The sequence below is a fragment of the Mytilus galloprovincialis genome, chromosome 3, assembly GCF_965363235.1.
Source record: "Mytilus galloprovincialis chromosome 3, xbMytGall1.hap1.1, whole genome shotgun sequence".
Classification (NCBI taxonomy): domain Eukaryota; kingdom Metazoa; phylum Mollusca; class Bivalvia; order Mytilida; family Mytilidae; genus Mytilus; species Mytilus galloprovincialis.
The window spans coordinates 31,447,716-31,458,515 of NC_134840.1; the positions used below are offsets into that span (position 1 = coordinate 31,447,716).

General features: G+C 30.6%; 1 protein-coding gene across 1 annotated transcript; it reads right to left on the reverse strand.

Moving 5' to 3' along the window:
* LOC143067701 (myosin essential light chain, striated adductor muscle-like) lies at window positions 1-6,003 on the reverse strand. The gene is made up of 6 exons (XM_076241171.1): window positions 5,873-6,003; window positions 5,539-5,566; window positions 2,392-2,538; window positions 1,425-1,592; window positions 829-915; window positions 1-542 (listed from the first exon to the last, which is right to left on the reverse strand). The coding sequence occupies exons 1-6, from the start codon at window positions 5,873-5,875 to the stop codon at window positions 502-504; spliced, it is 474 nt and encodes a 157-aa protein (XP_076097286.1). The 5' UTR covers window positions 5,876-6,003; the 3' UTR covers window positions 1-501.
* Window positions 6,004-10,800: the final 4,797 nt, after the last annotated feature.

Genomic DNA, 10,800 nt, shown 5'->3' on the forward strand with positions numbered 1-10,800 from the left:
TTTCATAAGGAAACGGCTTTTTAATGGGAAAATAATAATAATAAATAATAAATATCTCACTATTTTACACACATAGAAGATGCAAAAAGGATATCCGCTTTACATGTCCTTCCCATTCATTCTTAATTTACAATTATATATATCTGTACAACTGCGAATCAAAATGATTCGGAAATGATGTCATCTGAAACCAAACGTGACGTCAGCTTAACCGGTACCGGTTATTTTGCAAATTAACATTAAAAATTGAACAATAACACACGGCAAAATACATATTTATGAAAAAATTAGGTCTTACAAAATGGAAAGGACGGCTCGTTGAAAATTGAAAGATATATTTAAATTATTGACGGCATATGTTTTATTTTGGTTATACAACCTCCTTAGTAACAGAAAGGCTACAGTGACATTTTGTAAGACCTAACTTGAGAAGAATTTTGATACTGTTTCACAGATGAAAATTTGTAAAAGTTTATTGTTATGTTGAGATCCTCTGTTCATTTAGTCAGGGTATGGGCCAGCCATCACTTTCTTTATAAATTCTGAAAAGGAAAGAATAAGTATAAATACGATATTCATGAAATTATACCAATTCATTTTCTCATTTCAGACTTAAGAATATAGGTACTTTGAGGGAAAATTTGTAAAAACTTCGTAAGAACACTTCAGAAGAACTCATTAAATGAATATTTTAAAATTCATTTCGTTTACAAGATTAAATTATGAACTATTATTAAAAGAGTTGGTCAGCATTAAAACCGATACAATTTAAGACTGTCGGGTAAGATTACAGATTTTAATCATTGTGTGACTTAGTTATAGACTTACCCTCATATTTTACGTTTCCTTCTAAATCTTCCTGTAAATCTGTAAGTCTAATGATGTCATCGACTTGTTCGTCTGTTAATTTTTCACCTGAAATACAACATACATAATTAATGTTGTGCAAAAGAGATGCAAGAATGTTTTCGGGAATTCAAAATGAAAAAGGACATCACAAACAGATATTTAAACATGCTAACCTTCTACGAGCTCTACAATTACTTTCTGAATTTCTCTTGAAGGTATTGCTAAGTTTTTACTTTCACATATACTATTAAAAACCACTGTCAAAAATGCTTAAGATATTTGTCACTGAAAACCATAAACATAATAACTTTGATATATTTTCAATAACTTTGATATATTTTCAAAAATATATCACAGGGTAAGTATTAGTGTTCAGCTCTTTTATTTGTCCACTTATATTAGTTTTACACGTCAAAGTCTATTTTGTGTTTCCGATTTCTAAATGTTTTGACCTAACACAGTACTGAAGACATTCGTCTTTGTTGCATCAAAGTTCTTGATAAAAGGTTATCATACGTTCAAAGCTGACACTTGAAATATTTTACAAAAAGCAATATTTTTGATTAAAGTCTTACCTAATGAAGACAATACTTGTCTCATCTCAGCTCCGGAGATGTAACCTTGACCTTCCCTGTCGAAAGTTTTGAATGCCTCCATGTAGTCGGCGTATGTACCCTGTTCTGTCTGTTGTTGGACAGTTTCATAAAAAGCGAGGAAATCTTCAAATTTGTAGCCTTTCTCACCTATAGAAATAAAATAAACAAATTTGATTATTGTAAATGAAAGAATAACACTTTATACATTGAGAGCGTCCTTAGCATTTCTTGGTTCTGTAGGAATTGTGCCGCTTATAATATTCCACAAGTTTAGTTCAGTAGTGTTGTTATACAGATATAGAGGCATCATAATCCCCACAAAAAAACTTAAGGAAATGGTAATTCTTCGTATATTTTTTAAATGTGTAGGTCTGTGTAATGCAATTGAGCAACCAATATTTCTCTGACGGGTTTGTGTAAGTCGAACTCAAAGTTCAACTTTCAGCGTATTCGTTATTCAAACTACGCTGCGCAGTCTATAAGCAAATTTACAGGTAATGAATTTAGAAATGAAGGTTCAAACTATAATATAAAGTATTGTCTCACAAAAGGGTCCCGACCTGGCTAAAGAACAAAAGAGACCCGAACTTATCTTTATTACAAAAAATAACTTTGAAATTTTTGTTTAGAATCTATCCTAATAAGTTATCAAAAACGGTTCTTGAACTTTTGCTAGAACGCTTGGTCTGAGTTAACTTTGGTAATCACATTTTATTTCTATTTTAAACTATGAGTAGACTTTATACTGAGATCAAACATAAAAGAACTTAAATTAACCACAGGGAGTTCGATATGCTGTACTTCAGTTGTTACTTTCAATGCGTCTTGATGAAAAGCAATTGCAACATTTTTTCACATATTGCTGTGTACATAACAAGATGTTATATAAATACTACACATCCTATATGTCCTATTTTGTGTTAAGATGCACATGGCATAAACTTACCCATCTTTTCTGTGCCGCCATTCTTCTTGATAACAGCATTTGTTGGGTTGATTCCTAGACACCGGCACACATCACCGATCTTACATGCGTCTACATCTCCGTCCCGACCATCCCAGAAATCAAAAAGGTCAAACACCTCACGGGCGTCTGAAATAAAAAAATAAAAAGGAATAAGAACATATTTTAACAATGTAGATCAATGTACAGGCTTTTTCAAGCTAAAAACAAACGGTGACAATATTACTTTCTAGAAGTAGTGTCACAGCACCGAAGTTAAATGATAAAGACACAATAAAACACCCTAGCTACAACACCATTCAGGTATTAAAAAGAAAGTCCGCCTTGTTTTGTCATAAAGCATGCCTTTTATATATAGTTGATAACTTTATGGGTTTTGTAAATTGTTAATGGTAGTACCATGAACTTAAGTTTCATAAATCCATTTCTTTGGAACTCTGTTGGATAGTTGTTTCATTGATACTCAAACAACATCTCCTTATTTTATATTTGCGTATGTACATATACTTTTGATTAAGAAAGTACAGTTCAGAGGCAAGTAAACAGCCTATAACAAAGTTTGCCCTTATCTATAAATGATTCTTTGTGATTTCTAAATGTAGTTAGACCTTTAGTACGAATGTATCTTTATCTTTTATTCTACCTTAAATTTTCCAAATCATAATTAAGAAAAGAAACGAAAATCTTGATACATTATTTTGTTTTGAGTCTTTTGTTCTGTGTGATGACCAAAAATGTGTAGCAAGTTATTCCATGTTGCATCATCATTTTTTTCCAAAATACATTGTAGTTCTTTGATTCCATATAAAGTCACAATGAGAAGCGCGATATTAGCTTTCTCGTCGTCTCAGAAATAAAAATGTAGCTACGGGACAATCTTATGAACCGAAACCATCACAGCATAGAAGATTATAATATTATTATATCAATAAACATGTATCTAAAAATTCGAAAACAAAAATCTTGCGCTTTGTTGGACAACGATATGTATTTATTGAGCATGGGTTTTTTCAACAACAAATACAATTTTGGTTTACCTAGGTTTTCTGCTAAACAAAAGTCTTAAATTTATATTGCGACCAAATAGAGTGTAAATATTTGGAGCAAACCAGCTGCCAAATGACGTAAATTGTTGGAATTTACCATAGTGTATTCTTCCTGGAGATAATTACTATGATACTGTGTATATACACAGAGAGATAAAACGTAGACAGATCTATATATTCTAAAACAATCTACGTATGCAAGGAACTGGTATTCACATTAAAATAAACTTTAAAGAAAACATTAAATTATATTACAAAATGTATTTAGTTTTACAATGATTCAACCAACAATACTAAAAATACATTTCAATGACACTGCAAAAAGTGATGCCCGATTCACTATTTATAAAATATTTCCCAAAACAGTACACGAATGAATTAACTGTTGACTTTTAGATTTTAATTATCCCGAAATAGACTTTTCTAAGTATCCCTACTTTCGAAGTTATTTCATTTTGAAATTTATATGATGACCGATTCAGTATCCATATAAAAGTATTTATCAAAATAGTACACGGGTAAGGCAAGTGTTACATTGAGATTTAATATTCCAAACTGGACTTTTCTATGTATTCCCACTTCCCTAAGTATCAAGTTTTGAAATTTACTTTTTTTAAACGTTTTTCTTTCAATTGAACAATCATCAAGTAATGGTTGAGTTTGGTTGTCCAAAAATTTGTATTACTGCTTATTTTCCCCCTGTTTATTAATCAGCATCCATAACGCTAAAAATTACGATTTGATTTAAACTTTTGCTCATTACGAAATAGCAAGGTATACATATTACAATTAATAATCAATTACTGCACGTCCCCCTAGTGGGGAATATAAGTCATTGCGACATGTAGAAAATACATTTTGTGTATCTTACACCGCTGTGTTATGATACGGCAGCGCCATTTTAGGCAATGGTATCACAGCGAAGCATAATCAAGGCAAAGTGCCAACTGATCGGATTTCGGTATACAATCGACAAGATATTATTACTTCGTCAGAAAAACATCATTAATATAAAACATGTGTGTATCTATTATTGGGTGTTGATGTGTAGATAATGAGATGAAAGAAAAAAAGAGAGGTTGTTCGGCAACTGCAACGATTAATCAATTTCTGCAAGCAAAGCGATATCTTACGAGACATCCCACGACTTTACACAACAGGTTCTTGAAATTACGTAAAACATCTAAAACAATCAAATGTGAAATAATAAAGTGTAAAAATAGAAAATAAATTTAGAATTTAAGCAGTTTATCTTATTGCTTTATTAAACAAATTATTTTATAATTTTATAAAAATCTAGACACTGAAGACGAATTAAAACATAGTATTTGCTGGGTGTTGGCCTGTTTTGGAAGGCAACTGTTCTGTTAAAAAAAGGGGAGGTTAAACAGTCGAACTACCGTTAATGAATGCACTAAAATGCCTTATAAAACCTGTCATGGAACCACATACTCTTACGGTAAATTAACATTTTTTGTTGAAGTTTTTGTATTCTAATCAAAATTGTTTTTCTTTCCCTTTTTGTAAAAAATAACCTTTACAAAAGAGTTTGCTTTCATAATTCGAACGAGGAAAATAATTTTGAGGTGAACAAAATAACAAATATGAAGTTAAGAAAGATTCTAACGGTTTCTTTCCATGAAATTATCCTTCCCTGTTATGAGCAGATAAGAAATTTCCCCAATTATACCCCCAAAATACAACCCGTTCTTTCGATAGTATGCACGTTATTGATGTTGCACCCATATGGCCTTGTATTTCGATACCACAGACACACGCCGTTGTAAGAGGATGCCCACGGGGTGTCGATAATTAATCCATAAAAAACAGATAAATGAAGTGGTTTTACCAGTAACACACTCCAAGTTAAAATAAGATGCCTTATCTTTCTACATCCTCTCATCTTAGTTTCACAAGAAATATAGCATAACAAATCCATGAATAGCATGGCAACCATATGTAATCCAAATTGATATAGATAAATAATTGCACAGTAAATCCAAATATTGTGTGCGAATTAGTAAAAATAATAAATGGTTAGATATAATAAGGAAAAAGGGATTTTCACTGCAAACTTGCATACCTTCGATCTCGCCTTTTGATAACTTCGACTGAAAAAAATATAAAAATAAAATGTTTAAAATAAGATAAGGAAAGAAATATGAAATAAAAAGTAACAATCATATTTAGGAAGATCAATCTTTGCTATAGATGTACTCTGAATGCGTTTGCAAATAAATTATGAAACAAGTTAAATGTTTTCTATTAATACACGTCGTAGACTTGTAAAATCCTTATTTAGTAAACTAGTATTTTTGTGAAAGTCGAGCAAAATTGAATAAAAAGCAATAAATATTCAAACAAATGCTTTCAAAAACAAACTTAATGTTAAGATGTTAAGATAAAAGCTAACTTACCATTTTGAAGCTTGGAGGTTGCCGTCGGTCGTAAAAGTGAAAGTGATGTCGGAAGACGGAATGATTGGAATGCCGTGTGTTTGCAGATATGCAGTATCGTCTATTTATAAGACGAGTTCATGTAGAGATGTAGGGAAGTCAGCTCTATGCCGTATCAATTAACAAAATTTGCGTAACTGATACCCTGTGGAGATTAAGCCACTGCGAACTGATAAACAAATATCTTGCCACTTATTAATTTTCCACGATAATCAATTATGCAAATTTAACACTATGATACATTTTTGTAAAACATCTGCATCCTTAATACCCCCATGGGGAAGTTAATATGGACGTGTATAAGACGTGTATATAATTATCTGTTAAATTAAATATATATAAAGTTGAAAACTATAGCAACTCTTAAACTTATGTGGGGCGATGTTACAAATTCATTTCTTAAAAAATTCCTTATTAATACTTTTGCAAAATTTCGGGGGCGTAATGAACATAAAAGGAAAGAAGGGCGTGCACTGAACTTGACACCAATCTAGGAAGGGTACAGCAAGCACAGATGTATATACTTATCATGCTGATCATATTGTTTGTATCTATTGATATTTTGTAATCCTTTCCGTTTAGCATTGGGGTGATATTTTGGGAACATTGATAATGATATCAAAGGCTCGGTTAAGGGGAAAACTGGGTATAGATTGGTCATTTTAGAAAATTCATTTGTTAACAAATTAAAATATTTTTAAAACATGTACACATTACCTGCACTTATTTGTCAAAAGAATACTTCCTTATTACAAAAACAAAACTACATTTTAATTCTTGATTTATAAATTAAATTAAAGACATGCGATGCTTTTTGTTTAAGATGCTCTAAAAGGGATTTTGAAGATAAATTTAACTTTCTTTTTAAATGCAATGAATGCAGGAAAGTTTGACAAAATTTTGTGACAATTTAAAAAAAATTAAAGATACATGCATTTGCTTTATGAATAATGAAGATATAAAGGTCATATAACAAAAAGATATAGTATGTGTGTTCAATACAGAAACGCAAATACTAAACAAAAAGTTCATAACTGCATTTGATGCTCAAATAGAAAAATCGTTTGGTTCTCAGAAAAGATTTGGAAAATGAAATATTTATAAAATATATATTAATTTTATTTTAAATATAATGTTTGAAGAAGTGGAAATGTAGTTCTTATGAAAAAAGTAAAATAATATACAAGTTATAATTTTGAGTTGGTAAGCACTTCGGAGAGTGTTTTATACCAAGAATGGAATTTCTTACTTGAATGGTTTTCTTGTCAAGTCAGTTAATATTCCCTTATTCTGCATGATGATATATAATTTTTATTAACAAACAACCGCTTTACCCTTTATTGAGTTCTAAAGGGTAGCAAGCTCTGAAGTTTAGAGTGTATATATCTTTTTATCTTTTTATTCCAACCGGAATTAAAAAATGAACTTGTTTTCTGAAACAAAAAATAATGAAATAATCACAGATACAAGTGAAAATATACAAAACGGAAATGTCTCAACGCGTAACACATTTTATAGTGAGTTTTAGGAAAATATATTCATTTATCACATAGTGCTGTTATTCTAAAGAGCAGAAAACAACCGAAGGCCACCAATGGGTCTTAACCACTGCAACCCCCTCCCCCCCCAAAAAAAACAAAATGTCAGTGAAAATGGACGTCAAACATCACTCCAAAACATAAAAATTAACTAAAATTAAAAAGCATACAAGATTTACAAAGACCAGAGGCTCTGACTTGGGACAGGCTAAAAAATGCGCGGGGTTAAACAGGTTTAGTGAGATCTCAACCTTTTCTTTATAACTCTAGATATCCAACGTAGAACTAAGCTTAGATTTGCCTGCTTAATGCGACTTTTAATTCCGTGATATTAGTTTTTGATGCCGAAGGCTACTTTAACTTTCGTTAGCTAAGTTTCTATGCTTACTACTATACAACTTTGACTTTCGTCGTAAGAATGAATTCAAATGGCATTTGTACATGTGCATAACCTAAGCGCATGTAAATATGTAAATATATATATATATACTCATTGTGGATGTCGTTACCGAAGCAAGATATTTATCCAATTCATGGCTATTTTTATGAGCTGATTTTTCTATTCATAAAAATAATAGTTTTCTCTTTGAAAGCCCTATGAATATAATTGTTATCTAAAATATTATATAATGAATGATCAAAATGATATCTAAATTTCTACAAAGAAAGTTGAGTATACGGAATTATCATTTTACAAAACTCTTAAATACTGGATCTGCAATCAATAAAAAACGAAACTCACATAACAATTGAAACGTTCGGTTGCAAAAAATACTGGGTGGGGAGAGATTTTGTAGACTTATATTATATATAATATATGGAAATATGGGAATCTTGAATTATGTTTGGAATACTTTTGAACCTAAACAAGGTACGATTTGTATTACAAGATTATAATCTGCACAAATATATATCAAATTAAAACGATAGTATTCCCCGGGCCATAGTGGTAACAGATGAATTTAATTCAAAAGTATTTTCAATCAAAATGAGACATTTTAACGTGTAGTATAATCCATTTTTACCCCGTCAAATTGGAGATCAGAATATTCTTTCAGGAAAAAAACCCATTGTAGTTTTCACTACGTTCGAACATTGACTGAGATCCCTAAACACACAGTCAGCCATTTTTGTTCAATCGCAGAGTTCATATGCATTGAACTATAAGTACACAAAAGAGCAACTAATTAAACTACCGTTCCACCTACAATTAAATTCGAATTCAAGCCTCGTACAGATAATTTTAATTCGAATTTAATTCTCGAATTATGTATTTTATTCAGTTCAAGATTCTCACGACGTTAAGCTTAAAGTGTGTTGAACATATAAATGCGACCTTAGTAACATAGATAAATTGTATCAATACTTTGGCACGCTCCATTTACAAGATAGAGTCTGGTTATTTACTACAAACATATGTGTCATCATTACGTGTTAATTAAAGCCAGAAACTTGTATTGGAAGCTGGCCCATGTTATTTTCAGCATGGCGCAGCACTGCGACACTGTAGGATAAGTAAATTAACACACAGTAATGAGAATCTGTGTAAACATGATATAATACAAATAACCGATCAGACGGTTTATGGTAATGTCTAAATTTGTACAGTTGTGAATTAAGTGAAATAAAAAACAAGTTGCTTTCTTTAAAAAAAGAAAAGCAATACATGAACCCACAACTGCTGACTGCGGTCAACAACATTAGTTGATTTTATTTGCTTTTGATTTGAACAAATTTACTGTGATTGAGATATTAATCAATATTAATGAGTTTTGTTGTCACATCATTATTGAAAATATGTAATAGTGGGTAGATTATTGCACATGTGAATGAATTTACTTAATTTTTACTTTGTGTTTCATGTACACATTGCTGATCTATTGCAATTCCCAATTTCTGCAAACTCTAAGTGACTAAGGGAAATTGTATTGACTCTGCAACATACGTCTAATCCTCAGGTTGCTTTTTTTGTGGTTAATTTATTTTGACTTTTAAAAATTGATATCGATTTAATTTGTTTCCTGGAAGTTTTTAATTATCCTGCATAATTATTTGAGGCTGTCTGTGACAATCATACACACTTTATTTGTAATGTAATCAATGAGGACATATAAGATAAATAAACGTTAAAGTTCTGGACCTCAGATTTGAATATGGTTTAGGTTATTTGTCAAAATACCTTGATATATGACTTATGATATCTACTATATAAGAATTGTTCTGTGATATACCTTCAAGAAAAAAGTAAACCAAATAAATATAGAAAAGAAGTTTGGTGTGATTTTCGATGAGATTCTTTCACAAGAGACCTTATAACACAAATTAACAGCTATAAATTTTCAAACAGCCTTCATAAAAAAAAAAAAAAAAAAACATAGCCCCTACCACAGTCAGCTATAATAGGCCTTGAAATAAGAAATATAAACAATACAAACGAAAAAAGGAACGACCTGATTAATGTACCCAAAAAGAAACGAAAAATCAATCATGCAACACAGCAACAACCATTGAATTACAGGCAGATACTTACTGAATGTGACAGGGATATGTTTGATAAATATTGGTAACTCAAAACAACAACAACACCAGACGAAATGAATAACCACCTGCAAAAAATAGTGACCACTTTTCACAAATAAGGCTTATAATACTGTAAATCCAAAAATTATTGTGATGCTCTTATCATTGCAAGATGTAACAGGGTTATAATCACAATTATTTATAGCATTTTTAATTTTTTTATAAGAGTTAAACAGCTTTTTTCATAATGTAGCAAAATAATATTGCATTTTATTCTAAAATGATAAAATCACATTAAATGCAGTCAATAATTTCTGAATTAACAGTATGTTGGGAATGAGTTGCCTATTCTTTAAAAACCAAATGTATGTATGCTTGGGAAGAAGCAATAAAACATGTTCAAGATGAATTTGCTGCTTTGTATATAAACATATACAAATCACTGCTAAATTTACCTCTTATCAACTATTTTTGTAAAACTGGTGAAATTTGCATACTCAATAACCAGCTGAATCAAGTCCAATATATAGTACAAGGACAACATATTCATGAATGGAAAATAGTTTTATTTTTATTAATGCATACATATGATTCTTATAGGTATTTAATATTTATTTCAATTACAAATGAATACTGAAAATACTTTAAAATTCTTAAGAGTGTGGTAATTAAAGGTTATTTACGCGTAACGTGTTTTGCCATTTTTATTTCACATGCAACCGTGAAAAAGGTCCATTATTCATCATTTTCGTGAAATCGAAAAAAAGATCAATTAATGTGCAAGACATTTTTATTTATTCGTTCATCGTGAATAACAATTTTATTTAGCGT

Coding starts and splice junctions, on each gene's coding strand:
- LOC143067701 (XM_076241171.1), bottom strand. Junction 2,539..5,538: donor ATCAAAAGGCGAGATCGAAG/GTATGCAAGTTT, acceptor TTTTTATTTCAG/ACGCCCGTGAGGTGTTTGAC. Junction 916..1,424: donor ACAAGTATTGTCTTCATTAG/GTAAGACTTTAA, acceptor GTTGTATTTCAG/GTGAAAAATTAACAGACGAA.